At 37.5% G+C, this 27,540-nt stretch overlaps 1 protein-coding gene across 50 annotated transcripts in view; it reads left to right on the forward strand.

The window, feature by feature from the left end:
* Positions 1-27,540, forward strand: part of slo (calcium-activated potassium channel slo) — a 297,333-nt gene that overhangs the window by 100,639 nt on the left and 169,154 nt on the right. For 30 of the 50 annotated variants that reach the window (XM_073962670.1, XM_073962641.1, XM_073962660.1 and 27 more), the window contains exons 4-8: positions 7,034-7,192; positions 7,586-7,697; positions 8,220-8,371; positions 14,791-14,958; positions 22,898-22,989. In XM_073962670.1, coding sequence (XP_073818771.1) covers positions 7,034-7,192; positions 7,586-7,697; positions 8,220-8,371; positions 14,791-14,958; positions 22,898-22,989 — 683 coding nt within the window. The remainder of the gene's footprint in view (positions 1-7,033; positions 7,193-7,585; positions 7,698-8,219; positions 8,372-14,790; positions 14,959-22,897; positions 22,990-27,540) is intronic. The other 20 variants (XM_073962642.1, XM_073962671.1, XM_073962655.1 and 17 more) reach the window with 1 other exon arrangement.

The raw sequence follows: 27,540 nt of genomic DNA on the forward strand, positions 1-27,540 counted from the left end.
TGTCATGCGCACCATTTTAGAGAAAAGTTTTGAACTTTTGTGGGGGAGGTACCTGAAGAAGCAGACCGATATGGCTCATCTTCGAAATTAAACTAAGCTTGGACAAAATATTATGAAGACAAAATTTTGGACCAAATCGGTTCAGCCGTTCGAAAGTTATCATGCGTTCCAACCACAACATGTTGGAATAGAGATTTTTTTTTGCAGTTTTCGGGTAATTTTCTAAGGAAGTATGATGGACTTGCTCCTGAAAAAATTTGTACCGTCGCAATGGGACACTGAATACAAGTGGTCGCAAAAAGAAACAAATCGATTTAAGAGCAGGTCTTAAACTGCACTTATAGGAAATTTTGTGTGGGAGGTACTCGAAGGAGTGGACATATATAGTCCATATTCGAACCTGATATATTTTTAATAGAGATATACATAGAGATACACCCTGATTCATATTACCTCAATGATATGGGACCTACTGTTTATCGCCGAGTCCGAACGGTGCGCCTTAAGACATCACTTGTAGAGCAGTTTTACATGGCTGAAATACCCAGGAAATATCGCCAACATAACTGAGGGGTATTTCGCCACCGTTGAAAAGTTTTTGATGTTACCTGGCCGGTGAATCGAACCCACGACCTTCAGCGTGCAAGGCGGCTGTGCATACCATTGCACCCCAAAAGAGATATTACGATTTACAAATTATGGACCAAATCGGTTACTGCCTTCCAGGGCTATTGTGCGTACCATTTCTGCGAAGATTTGTGGGACAGATACCTAAGGGAGTGGGCCTATATGACTCATCTTTGAATTTAAGGTATGTTTGGACAGAATATTACTAACGCCGAATCAGCTGATCCGTTCGAGAGTTGTCGCGCGCTCCAGCCATCCAGATGGACATTGCTAAATTGGCTCCAAATTGTCTGAACCGGAATTCTTCCAAACATACTTGGGGGTCTAAGACCATTATTTCGATGAGTCAAATTTTGCCCGTATGAAAGCGTATATAGCCTCGATAGCATAAATGCTGAGGGTATGAACATTAAATACAGTAGAAAGTCGATAATTCGTAATCCAAAGGACCGGACATTTTCTGCGAATTATATAGGGTTTCGAATTAGCGGGGTTGAAATGCGAAGGAAATGGCTTCAATGGACCTGCAGATTGTTACGAATTATCGAAGATTACGAAGTATCGAGGTACGAATTATCGCGATTCTACTGTACTACATTCCGATTTTTCTCAGCCAACGATAGCAAGCAAATCCAATAGTTCTCGATAAATGCAAAAAAGTGTAGATTTATCCCGGTTTAGATGAGGCCATATAATCCGAACTGGATCTGACAGGACAAAACCCTACTAGGGTTTTTGTAGTCTAAATATGTACTTTCAAAAAATACATACTAGATGTTGTTTCCACTTTTTAGTTTTAAACCTGCAGGACTACAACAGGGTGTCTCCTCATGACTAGACTGCGGAATCCTATGCAAATGCATATATGGTTAGGATGGTCGTAGAGAAAATCTGATTAGACAGAAACTCGTTTTATTAGAAAATAAAACGAATTAGGCCCAGAAATTTTTGCATATTTTGCATATTCTGCATATCGTGCATATTTTGACATATTTGTACATATCTGCATAAAAAGAGCATATGCAAAACCATATGCAAAAATATATACAAGGATTTGTGGTCTAAATATCCTACCAAAATGGCTGAAATTTGGTATTAAGTCTTCGTTAGAGGTATGCAACATTACAACAGAAATCTGTCCGCATAGGTCCACGCCTTCATATAGGCCCCATAGAACGGTACCTACCGATATTCGGTATTTTGAAAGTTGTAGCCTCAATATGCCACCGAAATGACTGAAAATTGGTACTTAGTCTTCGTTGGGGGTATAAAACACTCCACCTGAAATTTGTCGGCATAGGTCCACGTCTTCATATAGCCCCCATAGAATGGGACCTCCCGATTTTCAGTATTTTGAAGGTTGTGGCCTCAATATCCCACCGAAATGACTAAAATTTGGTATTTGGGTTTCGTTGGGGTTATACAACTTCCCACCAGAAATTTCTCCGTATAGGTCCACGTCTTCATATAGCCCCCATAGAACGATAGCTACAGATATTCGGTATTTTGAAAATTGTAGCCTTAATATCCCACCGAAATGACTAAAATTTGGTATTTGGGTTTCGTTGGGGTTATACAACTTCCCACCAGAAATTTCTCCGTATAGGTCCACGTCTTCATATAGCCCCCATAGAACGATACCTCCCGATTTTCGGTATTTTGAAGGTTGTGGCTGTGGTTATACATTTCTCTATTTTATTGACTTGTCTGAAGGGAATTTTAAACAGAAAAATTTTAGACATAGACATTTTTGTACCTATTATTGAAATATTTGTTGCATAAGAAAATATGTAAAATGCATAAATTTTGCATATGCAAAAATTTATGCATTTTGCATAATTTTGCATATGTCATATGTTTCGATTGCAATGTAATCAGAAGCCAAAAATATGCCCAGTCCCAAAATTTGACATGAATCGGACCAAAAATAGGGGTTGCATAAAATTCCGCTGTCTACTCATGACATCATAATTTTAACGGTGCATTAGCACAATTAATTGTTGTCGATGCAGTACCTCTGCAACAATCTAGTGGGGGCACCCCCTACTCAGGCACGTCAGCAGAGATCTTAATAATATAGAGGCAGAGGTCCAATGGTACAAACAAGAACTTCTAGATCAATGAACCTATCATGCAGTATAGGATAGCATTCACATTGATGTATTGCGTAGACTGTACAAAGATACTCAGAGGCTATCCACATCTATAACAACAGAAAAACGGCAGCTGCTAAGTACAATACTGGTAGTTTTAGGCCACTTTTTATTTTCCATATATAGCTTTTAGAACTGGGTGCGTGCGATTAAAAAATACGATCACTAACGCACTACATCTCTGTTATGTTTGTTATAAAAAAATACCCTAAACCTATGCGAATTGAAACTTTAATCGGTGAACATATCAAATAGCGGCTACACAACCAAATCCTTTTTCCTTTATGTATTCAATTTTTATATTTTATATAGAAGCCATATATCCACTCCTTCTGGTACCTCTGCCACAAAAGTTCGAAAATGTTCGGAACAATTGTGCGCACAATAACTCTCGAAAGGAGTGACCGATTTGGTCCATACTTTGCACATCGCAAAATTTCTATCAGACTTAGATGAGGTTCCAATATGGACTCAAACGGTCCACTCCTCCGGGTACCACCCGAACAAACTTTTGGAAAAATTCATTTTAAGACCTCTTCTCGAATCACTTTGATTTTTCCTGAAACAATTTGCATTCGCTGAGAAAACAGCCTGAAATTTAAAAAAAGACTCCCTATGGCACCATTTTTAGTGGCTGAAGAGCAAACTTAGCTTCAGTTGGGCAGTACCGGTCCACAACTTCCGTGCATAGGAAGGATCTGATTTTTTCTTTATAGTATATTAGCTCAGAACTAGAGCAATAAAAATCAACCACTATTTTAACCGTTAAGTTATCTTAAGGCCTACATTGAACCCTATTATGCAATAGGATTCATAGGAATTTGAAGTTTCAGGGAGAAATGTACCCAAATTTCAGTAGAAGCTCAAGTTTATTTTGCACCATTTGTCTTCTATCATTCATTTTTCATTAAATCTTTATAAATCTGACAAGAAACTACCAACTTATGACAAATTTTTAACGTAGTATAGACAATGAAGGTCCACAGCTTTCATAAGGTCTTATTTTCCTGGTATTAAAGTCATAGTTCGACCAATTTTAGCGTTTCAAACTTAAAATAGCTTTTATTTGTTCCAATTTTAGAGAATCGTAACAGAAGCACTCGAAATTTGCATTTTTACCCAAGTTATTAAAGAAATGCTATTCCGATGAAACACTTTATACTTTATACTTTATACTTTCTTTGAAGAATACATTGGTTTTCATAGTTCGATTGTTTCTTTCACGAGCAAATACTCGATCGAATCGAATGCCGTAATTAGGCCCCTGATCTACGAGTATGTGGGTCTGGTTGAAATATTACTATGTGCACCATTTTTGAGAAATTTTTCAACTTTTGTCGTACGCGATTCAATTCTACAAAAAGCACGGTCACGCACTGCTCAACAATTTTATCGGTACAATTTTTCTGTTCGTTTCTGGAAACTGTAATCGAGCAAACACCGAGACAGGATCTTAAATCAGCATTTACACGACATTGATTATGTCGAAACTGAAGCTGCTATTAAATCTTTAAAAATGAAGAAAGCATGTGGTCCAGATGAAATCCCATCCGAAATTCTTAAACTGATTGAAGGCGATAATATCAACATACTTGTAAGGCTTTTTAATTGCATATATGAAACCGGTAAATATCCACAGGACTGGCTAAAATCTACGTTCATAGCTATTCCTAAAAAAGGACATCCAAAAGCATGCAACGATTATAGACTAATTAGACTTATGAGCCATGCCCTTAACATTTTTCTCAAGATAATTCATGGCAGGATATATAAAAGATTTGAAAATGTTATGGGATTCTCTCAATTCGGCTTTAAAGAAGGAATGGGAACACGTGAAGCGCTTTTTTCAATTGAAGTTCTTCTTCAAAAATGTAAACATGCTCAAAAAGACGTTTATATTTGCTTTATAGACTATGAAAAAGCATTTGATACAGTCAAACACGATAAACTTGTAGAAATCCTTGCATCTATTGGTATCGAAGAAAAGGAAATTCGCTGCATAAAAAGTTTATATTGGCAACAGACCGCACAGGTTGATGTTGAAGGAGAGATGACTGAAGATATAATAATATCTAAAGGTGTTAGGCAAGGATGTATATTGTCACCTTTACTATTCAATGTATACTCCGAAAAAATATTTCAGGAATCATTTAAAGATGTTCAGAAAGGAATATTTGTAAATGGCGCTTTCATCAACAATATAAGATATGCAGACGACACAACAATCTTAGCTGACAGCATGTCAGGTCTTCAATATCTCTTAAATAGGCTGGTAGCACAAAGCGAGTTGTATGGGTTAAAAATCAATATTAAGAAAACAAAATATATGATTGTGAGCCAAGAAAACCGCTGTCCCCCTTTCACACTAACAATAAAAGATACACCAGTAGAGAGAGTATACAGCTTTAAATATCTCGGTGCAGTGATAAATGACAAGCTGGATAACTCATCCGAAATAAGATGCCGAATTGAAATGGCGAGGGAAGCATTCATCAAGTACAAAAAAATCTTTACCAGCCATGATATAAACATAAAAACCAAGCTGCGATACATGAAAACATATGTATGGTCAGTTCTGTTATACGCTGTCGAAGTTTTGGCAAATATAAGCTACTCCAAAATATAATCCGAACAAAAATTGAAGGAAAAATTAAGGAATAGAGGAAGAAAGGAAATGATATGGATTAATAACATACAGGAGTGGACTGGTATCCAAGATGTTGGGAATCTTCTCAGCGAAAGCCGAAACAGAGAGTCATTTGCTGAGATAATAAGAAATTTATAAACACCAAAATGAAATTTGTAATGTAACAGATGTAATATGTATGTATATAATTGCATTGATCGCCAAAATTCGAAAAACGAATAGGCAAATAAAGAAGAAGAAGATTATGTCGACTACATATTTACATATGTATGAAGTTTTAGCGATAATGAAACAAAACTGTCAAGACCCTTAAATGGTGATTGGTATTAAAAATTATACATATCGGTGAACGGTTTGGTATTATCTACGCTTATTTCCTCCCCTACACTATTGGTATGTTCCAGAATTGCAAGAATCTACTAATTTCTACTATTTTTTTTCGATAACAAAAAGGAAACATTTTTATCGTAGTAAAAATTCGCAGATTCTTGCAGGTTCTGGAACAGACCATATGTTTGTTTTCTGCCTAAATACAATTTACAAAATACTTTCATTAAAAACCATTTTCACTTTTCACACCACGAACATTAATTTGCTATCAGTTGTGGACAGATACTTAAGCTCTTCTTTAATGACTCAAGAAAATTGACTTCAATATTTGTAAAGGGCGAAAGTAACGTCATTATGTTGTGTGGCAATTTATCCATATGTTTCGGTTCCTATGGTTTTCGTCACCAATAATGTGTCATTGCTACTTTCACTGCTACTGCAAATTATCGATTGATTTAAGCAGAACAAAAACATGCCAGAGAACATTCTGGCTCCACCATCCAACCTCGGCATTTTATTAAATCTAAACTACAAGTCAACAAACCGGCAAACAAACTGCCATCGTAAACAAGGACTATAACCGTACCGAACAGACAATAAAATGCGCTTCAATCTCAGCAGTAGCCAGTTAGCCAGTAGTTGTTGTAGTACAATCACATTAACTTGGTTGGAACGAAGAAGAGAGCGAATAAACGATGGATGGATGACCTATAAAAAAACGAAGCAACAACAAAGAAGTAACAAACAGCTGTAGTTGTTTTTGGAAGACCAGGCAGAGTGTCAATGTACATCGGGGGTTATGAGGAAAGAATATATTGTCCAATAATGGTGACAAACAAGGGAACAAAGAAAAAAATCAATATATTCTTGAAGTAACGATAAAATTGCCAGATACAACTACATGCAGTAATAACAACGACAAACAACAAAATTGCTTGTAGTACTTGTGTTCAACTAATTTGTTCTAATCTGTTCCATGTTTGTTAGAGTAAATGGTATAGTTTAAAAATCAATTTAGATAAAAATGCATTAACTAAAAGTTGTTAGTAAAAAATTAAGACTACGATACGACGACGACCATTTAAACTTTTCTTTATAATACATACATTATTTGCCGTGTATTATTTCAAAAATAACAAATCAACTCATAGAAATGATGTACCTGTAGGTTAAAAAATTATATAATATAAAATTAGTTAATTAATTTATTTTTTTTTTGTTTTACTGTTTTATACCATATAATGCAAACCCTCTCCTTGCTTGTCTTTCTTTACAGGTCGTTCTTGTATTTATACTTAGTATTGCTTCGCTCATTATATACTTTGTTGATGCATCTAACGAAGAAGTCGAAAGATGTCAGCCATGGAGTACTAACATTACTCAACAAATCGATCTTGCATTCAATATATTTTTCATGGTTTACTTTTTTATACGAGTAAGTTGCTGCTAATTGGTTTATAAATTGGTTAATTATTTTGTTCTATTACATATTTATGTTTTATTTTATGTTTATAAGTTTTTTTTTAATATTTTACTGTGTTGAGACATATTGAGTGCAATTTAATGTGGCTAAAAGTAAAATTCCAAAAATCCTTAATTTCTCCATGTCTCAATGCAAATGTTTACTTAAAGTTGTTAAATAAAAAACTTTGCTACTTATATATAATTTTTATTTATTTATTTATTTTTTTTTTTGAAGTTGTTACCTTTCTTTATTATTAAATATTTTGTATGAAACTTTAAAGGGGTCAAACATGATGCCGCAAAAAACAAAACAACAACTGGATATTTTATTTTATAATTTGAAAATTTCTTGTTTTTATTTCAGTTCATAGCGGCGTCCGATAAACTTTGGTTTATGTTAGAAATGTACAGTTTTGTAGATTATTTTACAATACCCCCGTCCTTTGTATCAATATATTTAGATCGAACATGGATCGGTAAGATTTCAAAATTTTTTTATTCGTTTCTGTGTGAATTACATGAATATTTGTCAGTGTGTGTGTGTGCGTGTGTCTATACGTCTGTGTCATTTGTATGTGAAACTTCAAACTTTCTATCACCCTTTTTCTCTGTCCTTTAAATACTTCTTCTTCTACTACTACTCCTTCAACTTGTATCTACGCTCAATCCGGAAAATATTAACACAAAAATGTCTTCTTTTTTAATTCTTTTTGTTTTATTTCTCGTTTTCTTTTTTCTGTTTGTTTATATTGTATTTTTTTTAATTGTTATTTTTCATGATCCAACCAAAACGCAATGAAAAACAAAACGAATTTACGAATTTGTCTGCTTGATCGAAATGCATGAATGTAATGATAATGCTTTTCACGAATAAACTACCAACACCACCACTACTACGACGACAACAAATACACGAACATTCACTACTCCTGACACCCACCCACAAATACCAAAAATATACGTGACAATAACAAAAACAAACTGAACACCACATGCAGGTCTTCGATTTCTTCGAGCATTGCGTCTTATGACTGTACCGGATATATTGCAATATTTGAATGTCTTGAAAACATCCAGTTCAATACGCTTGGCCCAGTTAGTGTCGATTTTTATATCGGTATGGTTGACAGCAGCGGGTATTATACATCTGGTATGTAGACAATAAAAAAAAACTATATTATTATAACTGCATATTTTATAAAGTAATAATTATTGAAAAACATAATTTTTAAAATAATTTAAATTTATTTTTTTACATAAAATTAGTGTTTGTATAAGACTGGGAACAACATTTTAAATATTAAAGTTTTATTATAAAAACCTTTAATTGAATTTCATATTAAACAAGAAGGTTCATATAATCTGAAGAAATATTCCAGAATCTACTATTTTTGAAAATTTCCTTTATAAATTTTCCTTTATAGCATAGAGAAATTTGAATAAATTGTACCCCTATGAATCCAAAACCTCAATAATCCGAAATATGTTATCGGACCCTTGAACCGATGAATAGAATGGATAGGTCATAATATACTCAAGTTCCAATCATGGAGTATGCATTCCTTTCGACAGGTCAGTGTGTAGCCACTTGCATTTTTAGCTTGGCACTAAGTCTTCTTCAGCTTTATTATTCATCAGACGGCTTCTTTCTAACTTGTTTAAAGACATTCCGGATACCAGATTTTCTTGTTCGTTTTTATAGCAGAATGTTCGCACCTTGACAATATTTACGGACTGCGAGGTACATATATGTTATTCATTTTCGACGTATAATAATAAGACCACCACGTCGTGTTCGTAGCACAATCTATGGGTTGCTGACAATTGAACAAGTAAAAAGGGATCAGTCGGCTTTGCCGACAGAGATACATATACCCTCAGTCTGTGTGAATTGAAATACCTTTTTCCCCAAAAAAACGTATATATTTAAAGGATTTTGAAAATTATGGGGCGTATGAACCGACAAAAATATGGATTTGGATCCTCCAAAGATATCGCGACCACCTGTCGTTTGAGTCGGTCACCATATAATTCACAGGATTTTGACCATTATATTAGGAAGCATGTACTTGCTTACAAAAAACATGATATCGCTGTAAACAGGACCACTAGGTAAAACATTTCAAGGGATCCTCGCACAGACCCTTAACCGTGTTACTATGTTTATGAAACATCACGCGTACTATTTAAGCTAATATTTTCCAATTTTTGTGGGGGAGGTACCGGAAGGAGTGCACCGATATAACCCATCTCCGAACTTAAACTAAGTTTGGACAAAATATTACGAAAGCCAAATTTTGGACCGAGCCGGTTGATCCGTTCGAGAGTTATCGTGCGCACCAGCCAGCCAGACAGACAGACAGACAGACATGGCCAAATCGACTCCAAATTGTCTGAAACACATTTCGTCCAAACATACTTGGGGTCTAAAACCATTATTTCGATGAGGCAAACTTTGCCCGTATGAAAGTTAGCATAAATGCTGAGGGTATACAAAGATGATGATCGCATGCCATCTTTCCATGTGCTAAACTCTTCTAATACACCTCTTGAGCGGGGTATTTGAAACAGTTTTGTCATTGTCAGAACTCCGATTTGCTCGTTTTTAACCGCGAGTGAAAAGTACTCGCGAGTGGGAGTACTCGAAGAGTGCGAGCAAAAAGTACGTTTTGCTCGTTTTTACTCGCGAATGAATAGTATCTGCGTGTTGGATTACTCGAAACGTACGAGTTTTAAAAGAAGTTTACTCTCCACTCTTTTGTTTTATTTGGGAACACTCGCGAGTACTCCTGGTTTTAAAATAAGAGTGGGACTGAAAATTCTCGAAATAGAGTAAGGGTTTAATCGAAGAGTAAAATCTAATGAAAAAGAATTGATATATTTTTTTGTAGTTTTGGGGGGAAATTGAGGAGGGTCATGTTGGGGGTGGGTCAAGTTGAGGACGGGGAAGTTGAGGGGGTATGTTGAGTTGCGTTCTGTTAAGAGGGGCATGTTGAGGTGGGTATGTTGATGGGGGCAAGTTGAGGGCGAGGAAGTTGAGGGCGGGGAAGTTGAAGGGGGTGCAAGTTGGGGGTTGGTAAGAGTTAAACAAGGTTTCTTTGTCACCACCTGCAAGGGCTGCAGGCCAATGACATGAGGACCTTTTTCCTTCTTCTGTCTGAGGTAGTTAGTGTGGATTTAGCGACGGTTATTTGGATATATGGTCCACAGGTGTTATGAGGATGTACCCTGTTGCATTCCTCTGGGCGCCATTCTGGATATTTGTCTATCGTGTCTCGCTAGCATACCACACTGGCCGCATAGCTTTGTAAGAGTTGAACAAGGTTTCCTTGTCACCACCTGCAAGGGCTGCAGGCCAATGACTTGATGACCTTGTTCCTTCTTCTGTTCTAAACATGCTATCGAACGTTACACCCAATATCATGAGGAATCAGATCACCATCGACCAATGAGGCTCATTTCAGCCGTCGAGGTTGTGAATAGTGTTGCAGTCGATTTAGCGGCGGATATTTTCATATTCCTTAGATGGAAGAACTCTGTAAAGCCAACTATGTAGTTATTTATTATATGTCATTTCAGAAAAGTAAACGTTTTCCGCCTTGGGAAACTCCCTGGGACTTTGACAGCTTGGAAGGTTGACGGTATCGAAGGACTTCGATTGGTCCACAGCCACCACTGCTGTTCGGTCGCATAGCCTGTTCTAGTTCACTCCTCGGCTGAAACCATACTGCTGTTAGAAAATTGGGAAACAGCATAACATCGTGAGGAGGAGTAGTGCATCTAGAGCAGGGCTGCGCTTTTTTGCATTTGCTTTTCTCTCTCATGTACACTGTACATGAACAAAAACATCATTTGGTTGTTGCTTTTTTCACTCATACATTTGTTTTGTTTGTATTTCCCTGATCAGCACTGCTCTAGAGTATTTGCTGCTGACGACAAGAGGTAGATCGGTCTATACGATTCGCCTCTGCTGGCGTCCTTGCCATGCTTCAGTTGCGTGACCACCACTTCGCAGGTTTCTGCTACAATATGTATGACTAATGATATATTGGGGGCACTTCTTAAATACTTAACTATGGGTCAATTCAGATGCTTACGCATAACCATTCAGGTTCCGTGTGGATCCAACGCTTTCGATGATTTCACGCTTAGAATGACATCTGCAACATTGTTCAACGTAAATTGTGGTCGTACCGCCTCAGCTGAGAGGGCTCTTAGCACACTATTCTTCTCCCCATCGGAGCGATCTATAAACTGCCGGTTAAATTAACACATCTACCACTTCGTATCAGCCACTTCCACGCCGTTGAAAGTAACAATCATTCTAGCATTCTCCTTTCTTGGATTCGTTAGTGATTTAACTGGTGTCCACAATTTAATTAATCCACTACCAAAGATGCATTGCTTCAAGTGGTTAAGCCACTGTTTTAGCTTATGTTAGCCTACTACAATGTGAACCTCAAGAGTAAGTTCGCGAACTCTTAGGTCTTCAGCGATCGTACGACGAAGCGCATCAGGCTCATTTATTAGGTATTCTACCAGCAGGTATGTAGCGAGCGGCTGCAGCAGTGATGATGTCCCGGAAATTTCTCTAAGATACCGGAGGATCCGACAGAATGGCTAGTTCTCTGAAGCGGTGATCGGTAAATTCTCTGAACCCTTGTCAATCAGCTTTTCCATGGTTCAGAAAATTGCTGTGGTCAGATGTTATGAAGTCGGGTAGTCTGTTAAGGGAGACGTTGAAAGGAAGATTGTCTGAGTCATGTGAAATGATGGGGTGCAGGACACGTCATTTATCCGGGTGCCACAATGGTGATGTCTGGCGAGCTGTGGAAATCTTCTCTTAACGTCCTAGGAACGTCTTAATTCACCGCCACAGTTTATTGTCATTTGAGCCCTTTCTATGGCATTTTAAACACTTTGGCTAAAACTTCCGGTGATAGATCCTCACATTCTTAACAGATATTGTCTTTAAGAGCTGAAAGAGTCTGTTGTCATAAAACCGCGACTTCAAAAAGCCCCACAAAAAGAAGTCTGGACGAATCTGCGACGAAATTCACGTTGTGCCGAAGTCACCGACGGATAATTGGTCAAATAAATAATCACCAATATTCCGCGTTCTGGAGCAGTGTAGCGTAACATTGTTTATTAATGTGTATTTCGCATGTGCTTACTACACAAATGTCAAAACAGAACTGACATTAGGGGCCAATCGCAAAATTTATAGAATATTCTGATAGGAGGATTACTTTTGCGCCACCTTGTAAAAAAACGGTCCGCACACAACCAGTTAACTCGGAAATGGACCCGTTCCCCACAACCATTAGATCTCACCGATGTTGACATAAGGTGGACTCGGATTTGACGAACGTAACAGATCCATCGTCTCTTTAAAAACATTTTGCAGCATGTTTACTGGCTTCCGATTGGCCGATACATTGATTTTGATTTTTTTTAAGATTGATTTTAATCTTTCTGTCCAACTCTTAGACCTTTAGGGCTTTTCCGTTCCCGTACTTTTTTGCGCGTTTTCTAGTATTGCTCTTTAATAATTACGGAGCTAAAGCTAACGACCGTTTTTATACCCTCAGCCTTTAGGCTAAAGAGGGTATTTACACTTTGATACGACCAAAAATGTGCCTCACCGAAATAATGGTTTTAGACCCCAAGTATGTTTGTACGATATCCGTTTCAGACAATTTTGAGTAGATCTAGCAATGTACGTCCGTCTATTTTTTTTGTCCAGATTCGATTTAAGTTCGAAGATGGGCCATATAGGTCCACTCCTTCAGGTACCTCCCCCACAAATGTTCAAAAATTGTCGCAAAACTTGTGCGCACGATAACTCTTGTAGGGAAAAACCGATTTGGTCCATACTTTGAACATCGTGTAATTTCTACCAAACTTAGATGAGGTTTCAATATGGACTCAATCGGTCCACTCCTTCGGGTACCTCCCACACAAAATTTCTGAAAAGTTCAGTTTAGGACCTGGTCTCGAATCGCTTTGATTTTTGTTTATGCAAGTTGTATTCGCTGTCCTCTATATGACGCTGTAGGTTTCATTAGGGGCAAGTCCATACTTCCTGAGGAAATAGCCTGAAAGATAAAAAAACCCTATGACACCGTGTGTAATGGTTGGAGCGCAAGATAACCCTCGAACGGATCTGCCGATTCGATCTAAAATTTGGCTTTCGTAATATTTTGTCCAAACTTTGTTCAAGTTCAAAGATGGATTATATCGGTCCACTCCTTCCGGTACCTCCCCCATAAAAGTTCGAAAATGTTCGGAAAATTTGTGCGTACGATAACTCTTGAAGGAAGTTACCGATTTGGTTATTACTTTGCACATTATGAAATTTCTACCAGACTTTTGTGGGGTAGATGAGGTTCCAATATGGACTCAATCGGTAAACTCCTTCGAGTACCTCCCACACAACATTTCGGAAAAGTTCATTTTAGGACCTGCTTACGAATCGCCTTGGTTTTTGTTGTAACATCTTGTATTCACTGTCCCCTATACGAAGGTACAAGTTTCCTCAGGGGCAAGTCCATACTTCATGAAAAATAGCCTGAAAGTTGAAAAACAAACCCTATGACACCATGTTTATGGGTGGAAGCGCAAGATAATTCTCGAGGAGAAATGCCGATTCCGGGCAAAATTTGGCCTTCGTAATATTGTTTCCAAACTTAGTTTAAGTTCGTAGATAAGTCATATCGGTCCACTCCTTCAGGTACCTACCCCACAAAAGTTCAAAAATATTCGGAAAAATTGTGCGCACGATAACTCTTGATGGGAGTGACCGATTTGGTCCATACTTTACACATTCTCATAATATCTACCAAATATATCAGGTTCGAATATGGACTATATTTGTCTGCTCCATCCCGTACCTCCCACACAAAATTTTGGATAAGTTCACTTTAAGACCTGCTATTGAATCAATTTGATTTTTGTTGAAGCAACTTACATTCGCTGCCTCAATTACGATGGTAAAAGTTATTTCAGGGGCAAGTCCATACTTCTTGAGAAAACAGCCCGAAGAGTGTAAAAACCCCCTATGGCACCCCATGGTCTATGTCGGTCCATTCCTTTAAGGACCTTTTTCGCAAAAATTTTGAACTTTAATCCTAATCAACATTTTTGTCGGTTCATACGACCAAAATTTTGAAACCCCCTAACTACATAAGTTTTTTTGTGAAATGAGTGTTTCAATTTGCCCATGCTGAGGGTATATCTCTGTCGGCAAAGCCGACTGATACTTTTTTACTTGTTTTGTTCCCAGTTTTATTAACCAAACACTAATTTTCAATTTCGAAGTAGGGACATTTTTAATTTTGCTTGACTCAGCCAGACTCCCTCACAATTTTTTCTAATGCAACAAAATTCAAAATGTCCCATGGCTTCACGTTTTTTTTTTAAAGTCCAATAGTATAAAAATATTTACAGAGGGAAGACATCACAGCGTGTCTTCCTTTGATGTGTTTCATAGAAATGTTAATGATTTGAACAACAACAACAACAACAAAAATACAACAACAACAATTCTTGCATTTACTTAAAATTTAGCTGGAAAATTCTGGCGATCCGCTGGATTTTAATAATGCACACCGTTTATCCTATTGGACCTGTGTCTATTTTCTAATTGTTACCATGTCAACAGTAGGGTATGGTGATGTATACTGTGAGACTGTTTTGGGAAGAACATTCCTGGTGTTCTTTCTGCTCGTTGGTTTGGTAAGTTCGATTTATTTTCTTTTTTAATACATAACAAAATATATTATATTATATTTATTATAAACAATGATTTATTTTAATATTTTATAAGAAACAAAAAACGAAAAAGAAATGTGTAGAAAATATTATTAAACAAAGGAAAGAGAAGAAAGGTTTCGATAAAGCTGCTGCCAATTAGGAAAAGCGTATAAAATTTACAATAAGTAATAATGCATAGGAAACAAAGCCAAAAAGTTAGGTTAACCCCCCAAACCCCATAGTAAACTGTGATAAAATCAATTAACAATTTATCGACATCACTCAACTGCTGTTCGTTGTTTTTTTAGGTTATGTGAAATAATAATAATATTCACATATTGTGCAAAATAAATTTATTTATTCGATTGTGTGAATGAACGTAGCATTTATTTCAGAACCATACAAACAATTTACAAATATAAACTAATTAATAAATTCTTTAGATTTTAGTTTTAATAGTTGTTGATGATTACATTTTTTTTATTGACAAAAATAGGGTCTTCACGTTACCGATTTCAGTCATTTGCAAAAATTTCTTTAACAATACCTTGAGATTAAGTTTTGTCACTTTCTTGTTCTACCACATTTAACTGCCATAGTTTAAAAAATATTAAAGAAAAATTTGTTTTTAAATGCACCCATTTTTTCCTTTTTCTATTTTGTTACCTTTTCTTTGGTTTTATTTTAACTTAGAAACCCCCTTGTTTTGAAATAATCATTAAATACCAGAATCGATTTTAATTTTCCAAATATTTTCATATACTAATCAATCAACAATATAATTTAATGTCATCATCATCGTTACCCATCACTGCCAGAAAATAGACCCTCCTTGTATGACATTCAATTGTTATGATAATTTTCAAATTTTGCATGTTCTCCACACATCCTTGGAAAAAAGAAAACATAAGATACAAGTAACAGTTATGTATTTATTAGCCAATATTGCGTTGACCTTATGTTTTGAAATACTGATTTTAAATATTTTCCATTGAGTAACAAGAGACCCCTTATCATCCATTTCCGCCTTTGTCTATCAAGTCCAGCATTGTTTTAATATTGGAAATATTGAAAATTGTTGTAATTAGGAATTATTTTTTTATGTTACGAGGAAAACGACAACAAATCAAGTTTTTTTAAGTCATTCCATTAATTTGCATGAAATGCTGGCGGCTGCATATGTGTGTTTAACAGCTTAACCTAAGAAAAGAGTTCCCATTATTTTTTTGGCCAAAAATAATTAACACCTAAAATGAATACCATGTGTTTAATTATTAATTATGGGAATTATAAAACCTATATACCGTGTATCTCATTGTAATTTATGTTGTATATAATTGAAACTTCGTCCTTGGTAACAGTTTGTTGTGGCGATGGCCATGTGATTAACATAGATTAGTATTTAATGTACGCCCATTGTGCGAGAATCTCATAGTGAGAATTGGGTCATGGTACCATACTTTTTTGAGTTTTAATGTATTCATGAGTAAAGTTGACATTATCTGCAGCATAAAATATGATGTGAGCCACTGTATATATTAATATGTTATATATTATTTAATGAAGCACTAGCTTTACTTAAGTATAATTATATATATCCAACGCCATCTATAAAATTAAAGAAATGATCAATTTAATTAATTTAATTTTTTATAGAGAGATTGTAATCACAATTATTGGGGCTCCGACAAAGAAAACAGCTTTTGCTGAGGTAGGTAAAATAGTGGGGTCTACGTTTTATATCAAAACAAAGGTGACTATAAACGCTCCTAGAGTCCGACCAATGAAAGTAACATGTGCTGCTTTGTGTAAATTTCTATTCCCATTCACCTGTAGTGGATACATGTCTAAAACCTTGTTGGGTACTGTTCGGACCGGTTTTTCTCCCTTTATCCTTTAGGCTAGTGAGGGTTTATACACTATGATACGATGAAAATGTGCCTCATCGAAATAATGGTTTTAGACTCCTATTATGTTTGGGCAAAATCCGTTTCAGACAATTTGGAGTCGATTTAGCCATGTCCGTCCCTCCGTCAGTCTGTCTGTCTATCTGTCCGACTGGTGATCAAGAGTGACTCACCTAAATCGTAATATTTATTATACCCTCAGTATTATGCTAAGGGTATATACACTTACATACGAGCAAATCGTGTCTCATAGAAATAATGGTTTTAGACCTCAAGTATGTTTGCACGAAATCCGTTTCAGGCAATATGGAGTTGATTTAGCCACGTTCGCCCGTCTGTCTGGGTGGCGGGAGCGCACGATAACTCTCGAACTGATCAACTGATTCGGTCCAAAATTTGGCTTTCGTAATATTTTGTCCAAAATTTGTTTAAATTCGAAGATGGGCTATATCGGTTCACTCCTTCCGGTACCTCCCCCACGAAAGTTCGAAAATGTTAGGAAAAATTGTGCGTAAGATAACTCCTAAAGGGAGTAACCGATATGGTCCATACTTTGCACGTCGCAAAATTTTTAGTAGACTTAGATGAAGTTCTAATAAGGACTCAATCGGTTCACTCTTTCGGGTACTTCCCGCAAAAAATTTAGGAATAGTTCAGTTTAGGACCTGAAAGCGATTCGAGAGCGCTTTGATTTTTGTTGTAACAACTTGTATTCACTGCCCTATACTTCCTGAGAAAATAGCATAAAAGGTGCAAACAATCCCTATGACACCGTGTGTAGTCGTCGGGGCGCATGATACCTCTCGAACGCATCTGTCCAAGATTTGGACTTCGTAATATTTTGTCCAAACTTAGTTTTAGTTCGAAGATGGTCAATACCGGTCCACAACTTCCGGTAAAAATGTCACTAAAAAGGTATACACGATAACTCTTCAACGGGGCAACCAATGTGATCTAAACTTTCTAAAATTGCCAATAATGGTACTCTCCTTACCTCGTCCACAAAAGATCAACATTTTTGTTTGAATGTAGTTTAGGGTCTGTTTGAAGATCGTTTGGAAATGTATACTGATGCTGTTCGTTGTGATCCTTGTTATTATGTTATCCGGGGACAAGTCTATGCTCCCTGGCATACTGGTCCAAAAGTTATACGATGACCCACTGAAATGAATAGTGGGCGCGATATCTATCGAAAAGATATGACTCCCAACATAATATCCAGTTCCACAATGTATTATGTGGATCCGTTCCTTTAAGTTCCTCCTCCGCAACATTTTTGAACTGTAACCCTAATCCAGATTTTTGTCGGCAAGTTCAAATGTCCAAAAAGGGCAAAAAATTCAGAAAAGACCCTAAATACATTCGATCTGTCCGTAGATGAAAGTTGACAAAGCCGAGGAGGATTGATTTGATTTGATTTCTTCATCATAGGTAATCCATGCGATATATTTTTTTGGCGGGCAAGTCAATGTTTCCAAGAGCTCTCAAAACCACGATTCACATGCAGGTCATGTATTGGATGAAACGGCTGCATCATCAGAATCTTAACTGGGCTAAAACAACTCATGTTTGGTTGGTAGGTGTCGTTTTTCCGCATCGATGAATGGGGTTGGTCTCTGAGTACGGCATTCACACTGTACCTTTGTTTAGCCTGAGCAACTGCATTAGTGCGAATGCTATTCTAGCCAGCTTGATAAGTTCGTTGATCTAGAGGTTCTCGTTTAAACCCTTGGAGCAATTCCTTTAGATCATGAAGACATCTGCTGACGTTCCTTGGTGGAATTGGTACTGAATCGACAACACCTTTTGTGCTGATGCAACGGTAAAATCATCGTCTGCTCATAAAGATGGTTGACTGTTGTCACGAGGAGGCACCCTGCTGCAGTCCTGAGGGTAGCATTCTGGCATGTTGAAATGTTCTTCCACTTCGAAGCTGTAACATTTGTGGAATGTAAGGCGCCGCATAGCCTACCACATACCGGCCTATTGTTTTGTAAGAGGTCTACAAGGTTTCTTTGTATGCACACCAAGTGCTGGCGGCTAGCAACATTAGAACGTTGTTCCTTTTTTTAATCTGTTGTTGTTGTTGTAGCAACGCATATATGTTCGTTCGTGTATTATTTCAGTTATCAAGTTCCTCAGTATCCAGACTCAAGAATTCTGCAACCTGGACTGGTTGCGTCCATAAAGAATGAGGAGACAGGTGAGTGGGTTTAGCTGGACAGTTGAATAAATGCAAAGTATCGTGTGGTCCCAATCCACATGCCGGACATATGTTGGGTATCGCGGCATCAATTCTGGCCCAATACGAATTGAGGCGGCTGCATCGTCCGGATCTTAACTAAGCTAAGACCACTCGTGTTTGCCTTGGCAGCTGGCGTTCTTCCGCTGCGATGGATGGGGGATGGTTTCCAAGTACGACATTCACACTGTATCTTCGTACTGCTTGCGCAACCATGTTGGTGTGAATGCGATTCAATCCTACCTGATAGGCTCGTTGATCTGGCGGTTCTCTTTTATACCTTTGGACCTCTCTCTCTATATCATGAAGGTCTCTCCTGACGTGTCTGGGTGGGGGGAGCCTGTCCATTAAATCGTGGCAGGGATACTGCGGTAACACCCAAGCAGGTACTGCATCGACAACATCTTATTGTGCTGACGCACCGGTAAAAACTTCGCCTTCTCATGAAAATGGTCCACTGGTGTCATGAGGAGGCACCATGTTGCAGCCCGCATTGCTGCATTCTGGCAGGTTTGAATTCTCTTCCACTGCGATGCGCAAACCTTTGTGGACCACGCTGGCCCCGCATAGCTTACCACAGACCGGCCTATTGCATTGTAGGTGGTCAACAAGGTTTCTTTATCAGCACCCGAAGTGCTTGAGAACCTTGTTCCTACTTCTGATCTTATTGCAAATAGCTGTGGCATGCGCGGACGACTTGAACATGCTATCGAATGTTACACCCAGTATTTTAGGGTAGTTAGTGGTCGGAATCAGTGCACCATCAACCAATATGTGCAGTGGGAGCCTCATCTCAGCCGTCCATGTGGTGAACAGCGTGGCTGTGGATTTAGCGGCGGATATTTTCATATTCCTCAGATGGAAGAACTGCACTAGGTCAGCTATGTAGACATTTAACCTATCACATATGTCATCGACGATAAGAACAGACGCCAAGATCGTACAATCATCCGCATACATCACGATCTCTATCCCGTCTGGAGGGTGTGGAATTTCAGAAAGGTAGAGGTTAAAGAGTTCCGGAGATATCACCCCTCCTTGGGGAACTCCCTGTTTCACTCTACGGGTTTTGGACTTCTTTTTTCCGAATTCTACAAACAACTGGCGTCCACACATATAGTTGATTACCCAAAGTTTCAAACATGGCTGGAGATTAGTTTTCTCTATATCCTCGAACAGCTTGGCATGTTTGACGGTATCGAAGGCCTTCGATAGATATGTATGTGTTTGTATATTTCTAATCTGTCGTAGATGTGGCCTGTGCATACAACAGAAAATGACATTCAATATATTGGGCTTGTTATTGGTTTGAATCTGGACACCATGGACCAATATGTTCAAGGGGAGCCTCACTTCAGCCGTCTAGTGTGGTAGTGTATTTGGCGGCGGAAATTATCATATTCCTCAGATCGATGAACTTTACTATGTCAGCTATGTAGATATTTAACCTATCACATATGTATATCATTGAGGATAGGACCCCAATCGCAATATCGTACAATCATCCGCCTTGGGAAACTCCCTGTTTCACTTACTATTCCTAAAAACCATAAACGATTGGTGTCCACTCATACATATATGTATGTATTTGATTATCCAACGTTTCGAACATGGCTGGTGGGTTGTTTTCTCCATGTCCTCAAACACCGAGGAATTCTTGACAGTTTCATGGTTCTATCACACTTCTTTCCCTGTTTAAGTCCTCGACTGTTGTTGTTCTGTGCTGCTTACGGAACCCATGTTGTTGATCGGTATTTTTGACTCTGGCGAGGAGTAACGGGCCACAAAAGCGAAATCGGCCTGTATGATTCACCTTTGCCGGCATCCTTGCCAGGCTTCCATTGCGGGTGACGTCGGGCACCATGGATTGATGGTTGGGGACAGGTAAGATACTTAACTCCCATCTCATCAATAGCTGGCTCATCCAGTTATTTCAGCGTTACCATGGAGACACCATCAGGGTTCCAGATGCGATTTGTAACATCATCCATTACAAATTATGGTAGTTCCTCCTCGGCAGGATGAGATCTAATGCGACGTAGTATTCTTCTCTTCGCCCTGTCAAACACAGGGGTATTTAATATAACTTTTGCACATTTTCGGATCAGTCAGAGTAACGTCGCCAAACGTGACTAAGTTCCTATCTTCTGGAGAGTGACTTAACCACTATTTCCTCGACCTGGGAGGCCATTGCAACAGAATTCCAAAAATAACTCATTGCCAGGGATTGGAAAAGTAACGACTGGTGTTAAGTGCTGCGTGTGTGATTGCTATTGGAGGACTGCGGGGGAGTCTCGAATTCTGATGTTCTCGTTATGTTAGTTTTGGCTTTATCTAAAGACAGTGGGTATAAAACATATGTTTTATAATTCTGACACTGCTAATCACCATAATTATTGCGTAACGAAGTCCAAAATCCACATTCCGTTGTGGTATTTTTCACTGTGAAGGCTAAATTTTTCGAGAGATTGACCAGTCCTCCAATTTGGCATTTAAATCGGCTAATAATATTTGTTTGTTAGGGCCAAAGGGATGGTCATATGCTCCTTCCGTGCTCTTGTAAAATATATCCTTGATCAGACGCTCGTCCTTGCTTTTGATCTGGACATTGGAGCAGATAAGAATGACGTTAAGAAGTTGGTCTAATACGAAAGTCTGGAGACGAAATGTTTTAGGCCGGATTCTAGCTATAGTTATGACCAGTTTCGAGATGTTCTGTGAAGCCGCCAGGTGCGTTAACTATGCTTTATCTGTTAAGAGTCCGACATTCCCGCAGCAAATTCGGAGATCGTAGTTTTTAAAATTCCTTCGTCGGAATTTTGGTGGCCACAAACGAAGTGCTTTATTAATTTTGGGTGAACGTTAAAGTAGCTCCTAGGTGACAACACGGGAAGATCTGCTCCCGAAGACGTTTCGTCGGTGTCATGCTTAAGTGTTCCACCCGTCATTTTCCCGTTTTGAGATAATCGCATTTTAATGTTTGCGTCACAACTGTTTTAAGCCGACTGAAGAAAATATTTATATTTTGACTAAATTGCCAAAAGTTACAGAAATATCTGTTAGAATAAAATAGTTATAGAGAATTTTTTAAAAATAGAATTTTAGTCGAATTTTTCTGATTTTTGGAATGTGTTTTTAAATTTGGAAGTTATAAAAATATTAATTTCATACCTAAAAAGAACTCATGCTTTGGGGCCGAAACCTGGATATCTCGGAAACTAGAGCAGATAGGAAAAGGCCGGCCAGAAATTCAGAAAGAACATACGCGAAATCCCTAGATTCTACCTATATCTCAAAAATGACGTGTGGAACACTTAAGTATGACACCGACGCTTTGTTTCAATAATTTACTCAATCTTTTTTTGCATTTCTTGAATTAAACATAGTATTACTTAGTATACAATTTTGATAGCAAATATGTTTATTAATTATATATGACATATTAAAAATATATCATCAAAAGAAGATGGCGTTGGATATATCCAAGAAATCGGTTAAATCGATTTAACAAATTTAATTTGAATATTTTTCATAACAGAAAAAAATAACAAATTTCCCTAGACAGGAAGAAATCTTTGGGATATTTATAATAATTCAATTTTCATTCCTTATATGTATTATGTTTTTTTTTTGTGTTTTTTGCGCTCTTATTAAAACAATAACAATATTAAAAAACAATAAAACAATTTACAATTTTTGTCAAATGCCTATTTTTTTAAATACATAAATAAATGAATATCATAAACGAATGAAATCAAATCGAATATTCTAGGCAATGTTTGCCAGCAGTATACCGGAAATTATTGAACTTGTTGGTAGTGGCAATAAATATGGCGGCGAACTAAAAAGAGAACACGGAAAGAGGTAGTCTAAAATAAACAAAACTTATTAAAAAAAAAACAAATTTAATAAAAAACCAACAACCCAAATAAACCAACAAACATTTCAAAATCATTACTAACATGATTCATTTTTTCTGTAATAAAATTCCAAAACAATCCTGAATATTTTTAGTGCATTTTTTCGAAACATTTGTAAAAACAATCATCAAACATTTTATCATCATTTTGGTTTTGGATTCAACAATTTATAAATTATCACGGAGTTCATTGGTTTTGTTTGTTTGTCCTCTATCCCATTTTTTCGTTTCATAATTAATTTTTCAAAATTATTTTCATTTTGCCATAGAAAAACAATTTTGTAACAAAATTCTTTTCAACTTATTCGATAACAAATGCTTATTATGATTATAATTTAGCCCCCATCCTATCCCTTCTCTTAATGAATTATTCTTTTTTTGGATTATTGTGTTTTAGCACCGATTCTTCATTTCTTTACTTTTTTCGATTGTTCGATTTTGTTTTTGAATTTCAAGTAATTCTTTCGACATTAGTCTGTTACCCTTGATTTTGTTTGGTTCTTTGTAATGTAGAGCATAAAGAAAAAAAATCAAAACAGAAACCAGTCAGTTATGATATCTATTCTCACCAACAACATCATTCGAACCTAACTTCACAGTTGGTAAATCACCACTACTTTCACAACTACTACCCGTTTTTATCACCAGTTACAACAAGTTCCACCTCAAATTCCATCCATACCAAACAATTCCATAAATACATCCTTCGCCAGCATCCATTCCAAATGTTTTATTTCCCAAAATAAAAAAAAGCAAAACGAGGCAGTAGAAAAAACAAGGAAGAAAAAGTACTGTATGATTGTGGGTGTACATATGGGTCATTCCATGTCAAATGTGAGAAAAAAAAAAACACATGAAGCGTAGCATTTTAAAGCGCACAAGATTTAAAAGGGTCATTGGGGTAAAAGAAGTTACGGCCAGAAAAAGTAATACATTTTATAATACATGTTGTGGTTCGAATCTTCACAAATATCGTACAATTTTTCTCGTCCTTCTTATCTTTCTTACCCTTATAGCTAACTTAATGTCGGATACCCAACATCTTCTCAAATTCTACAAACACTTCCATGGTCTTTGTTTTAAATTTGTCACTGTGCAATTACACTAATACCAAGATTTGCGTTAATGATTGGTTCCGATGAAAATCGAAACAACGCAAATCACAACATACACTAGCTATCATCTGAATAGGTTTGAATTTTTTTCTTTTTATATGTTAAGGTATCTTCTGATGTGTTCGTATTGCAGATCCATACTATTTAGTTTTTGAGAGTCCTATACTTGACGGTTTTGCCATATTTTCGGAAAATATCCCAATTATAATAAAAAATGTACAGAAAAGTGTCAAATTTTTGCGATCATCAGAATAAGTCTGAATACAAAAAAAATTGAAAATTTCTTCTACCCAAGCAAATATTGCGCAGTTTTTTGGTTTAGTTTAGTAAAATGGAACATTCTGATAAATCCTATAACAAATTTGACCTGCTTTATTTGGAACGTGGGTTTAATTCTCAACATGGAAAAGTTACCAAGAACTTTCAGATAAAATCAAGAAATATTCAAACAAAAACGTTTTATAAACTTGCTTTCAATGGCTTTTTTATTTCGTTAGATCTCTTCTGAGCTTCGAAAATTGTCTGAAAGCAAATACCAAGTGTAGCCATATTATTAGGATCGATAAATTAGAAAAGTCATTGAAAATAGTTGGTATTTTAGTTCAAGTTTTATTTTTTAACTTTCCTTGCAGTACAAATTTATGTATTATCAAGCTCACAAATCCACCAAAGTTGCCCACATGTATCATAAATGTTCGAAAATTGGTATGGAAGACGACAATAAAGTAGAAAATTGTAATTCAAATTTAACTCAAAGGGGCATGATATCGCCGCCAAAGCCACAACATTTGGACTTTGTAATATTTTGTCGAGGGTATACCAAATTCAGACATGGCCTGGAATACCTTTGAACGTAGTGGGCTGTCGAGGGCTGCTTTATAATCGACAAAAAAGTGGTAGTTGTCGATCTGCATCTCTTGGGTCTTCTCCAGGATTTGCCGCAGGGTAAATATCTGGTCAATGGTGGACTTGCGAGGTCTAAAGCCGCATTGGTATGGCCCAATTATCTCGTTGACCATAGGCTTTAGTCGTTCGCACAATATCCCTGACACGATTTTGTAGGCAATCGGGAGTAGACTTATGTCCCTATAGTTAGAGCATACAGTCTTATCTTCTTTCTTATGGACGGGGCACAGGATACTCAGGTTCCAATCGCCGGGTACTCGTTCTTCCTGCCAGATGGTGCTAACTAGCTGATGAATACACCTTATCAGCGTGTCGCCTCTGGTTTTGAACAGCTCGGCTGGTAAGCCATCGGCCCCTGCTGCCTTATTATTCTTCAGCCGGTTTATTGCTGTCTTTACCTCATCTTGTTTGGGCGGTATACATTCAATACCATCTTCTGCGATTGGATCTGTGGTATCTTCGTCGTCTTCGCTGGATACCAACATATCCTGAGCACACTATCTGTATCAGTTATCAAATTACCTGGCTGGTCTCTACAGGAGGAGGTGCTTGTACCAAAGCCATCAGTTTGATGATTCACTCTTTGGTAGAATTTTACGACTTCATTCTGGCTCCTGTACATCTCGATTTTTTCACACTCCCGCTTTTCCATCTCTCTCTTTTTCCTGCGGAAAAGACGTTTCTCCTTTCTCGTTTTCTCTCGATAACTCTCTCGTGCGCTACGCGTTGCTACGGATTGTAAAGTAGCCCTATATGCCGCATTTTTCTCTTCGGTAGCAGCACGACACTCCTGATAATACCATGGATTGGAGGACATCCTTGGAGGTCTCTGGTATCCAAGTATGGATTTTGCGGCTGTTTGCATGGAGTGGGCAATGCTTTGCCATTGCGCTGATATGTTATCGGGATGAGGAGTACTTTAATTAAGCAATTGGGCTAGTTGAGTGGAATATGCTGTGGCTATCTGTTGTGATTGCAGCTTACCGATGTCTAACTTTCGTGTTGTATCTGTTCGTACATTGTTTGCTACGTTTAAGCGGGTGCGTACCTTTGCTGCAACAAGGTAGTGGTCCGAATCAATGTTTGCGCCTCGGAACGATCGTACATCCAACACGCTCGATGAAAGTCTTCCATCTATCACAAAATGATCAATTTGATTTATTGTTTTCTGATCTGGAGACAGCCAGATGTCCTTATTAATATCGAGATGATTAAATCTAGTACTGCTAACTACCTTGTTGTTTGCAGCTGCAAAGTCTATCAGCCTCATACCATTGTCAGATGTTTCACTGTGGAGACTGAATTTCCCGACTGTTGGGCCAAAGATATTATCCTTTCCAATTTTGGCATTAAAATCGCCTAGAATGATTTTAATGTCATGGGCATGGCAACGGTCTCTTCTAAGCGCTCGTAAAATATATCTTTGGTCTGTTCGTCCTTTTCTTCAGTGGGAGCATGAGCGCAAATAAAGCTGATGTTGAAGAATTTAGCTTTTATTCGAATTGCAGCAAGTCTTTCATTCACTGGGGTGAAGCTTGATACCAGATGTTTTAGCATCCGACTAACTACGAATCCGCAACCAAACTCATGCTTTACGTCATGGCAGCTATAATAAAGTGCGTCACCTTTAGTTGTTGTTTTGACGCCTTTCCCAATCCATCGTATTTCCTGTATGGCAGTAATATCGGCCTTGTACTTTTCAAGTACGTCTGCCAATGCGAAGACTGCACCTTCTCTATAAAGAGTGCGAACATTCCAGGTGCAGATTCGCAGATCATGGCCCTTAAAACTTTTGCTGGCTTCGTCAACTTTAGAGGGGTTTGTTTTTCTTTTCTTTCGTTTTTTCATAGTAGGTTGTTTTTTCTAGGGGAGGGTTACTAACCCGACGCCCAAACCCAAGTTTTTAACGTTCTTATGGGTTAACGCGAGGCACATGTTAGCTCACTACCTTTAACGGGTGTTGCCCAGGTGACACCATGGGGGGTCAGTGTCCACTTGAGATGAAAGAGGGACGATAAATCCTTTGCTTTGCCATGTTAAAACCGGTCAGGACCGTTCCTTGGTATCTTCCATCCCCTACGTCACCCAAATTTAGGGTTCTCAGTGGACATAAAATCGGCAAACGAAAATTCCGTAGAAATAGAACTACTTTTGAGAGGGTCCTCAGGAATCTCTCTGCGAATACAAAACAGCGTCAAATTTTGAGTTCCACTGAAAAAATAAAATAGCTCATTTCAATAGTCCTACCTATCTAACCCAATTAACCATTTCTTCTCGGTACGTATTTTCCAAATAGAAAAAATAGTCGCCAATGGGGATACTCTACATACACACTCTCAAATATTTTGACCTAATTTCGGTTTCTACTATGGAAGTCCATATACGAGTATAAATTAGAAATCCGAAATGAAAAAAATGCGGCTTTGGCCGGGAATATCGAATTCGAATCCACCGTGTGGCGCACAATGGTTCAGA

Source organism: Musca autumnalis, unplaced genomic scaffold, assembly GCF_047663935.1.
Source record: "Musca autumnalis isolate F117 unplaced genomic scaffold, ASM4766393v1 scaffold_1, whole genome shotgun sequence".
NCBI lineage: Eukaryota > Metazoa > Arthropoda > Insecta > Diptera > Muscidae > Musca > Musca autumnalis.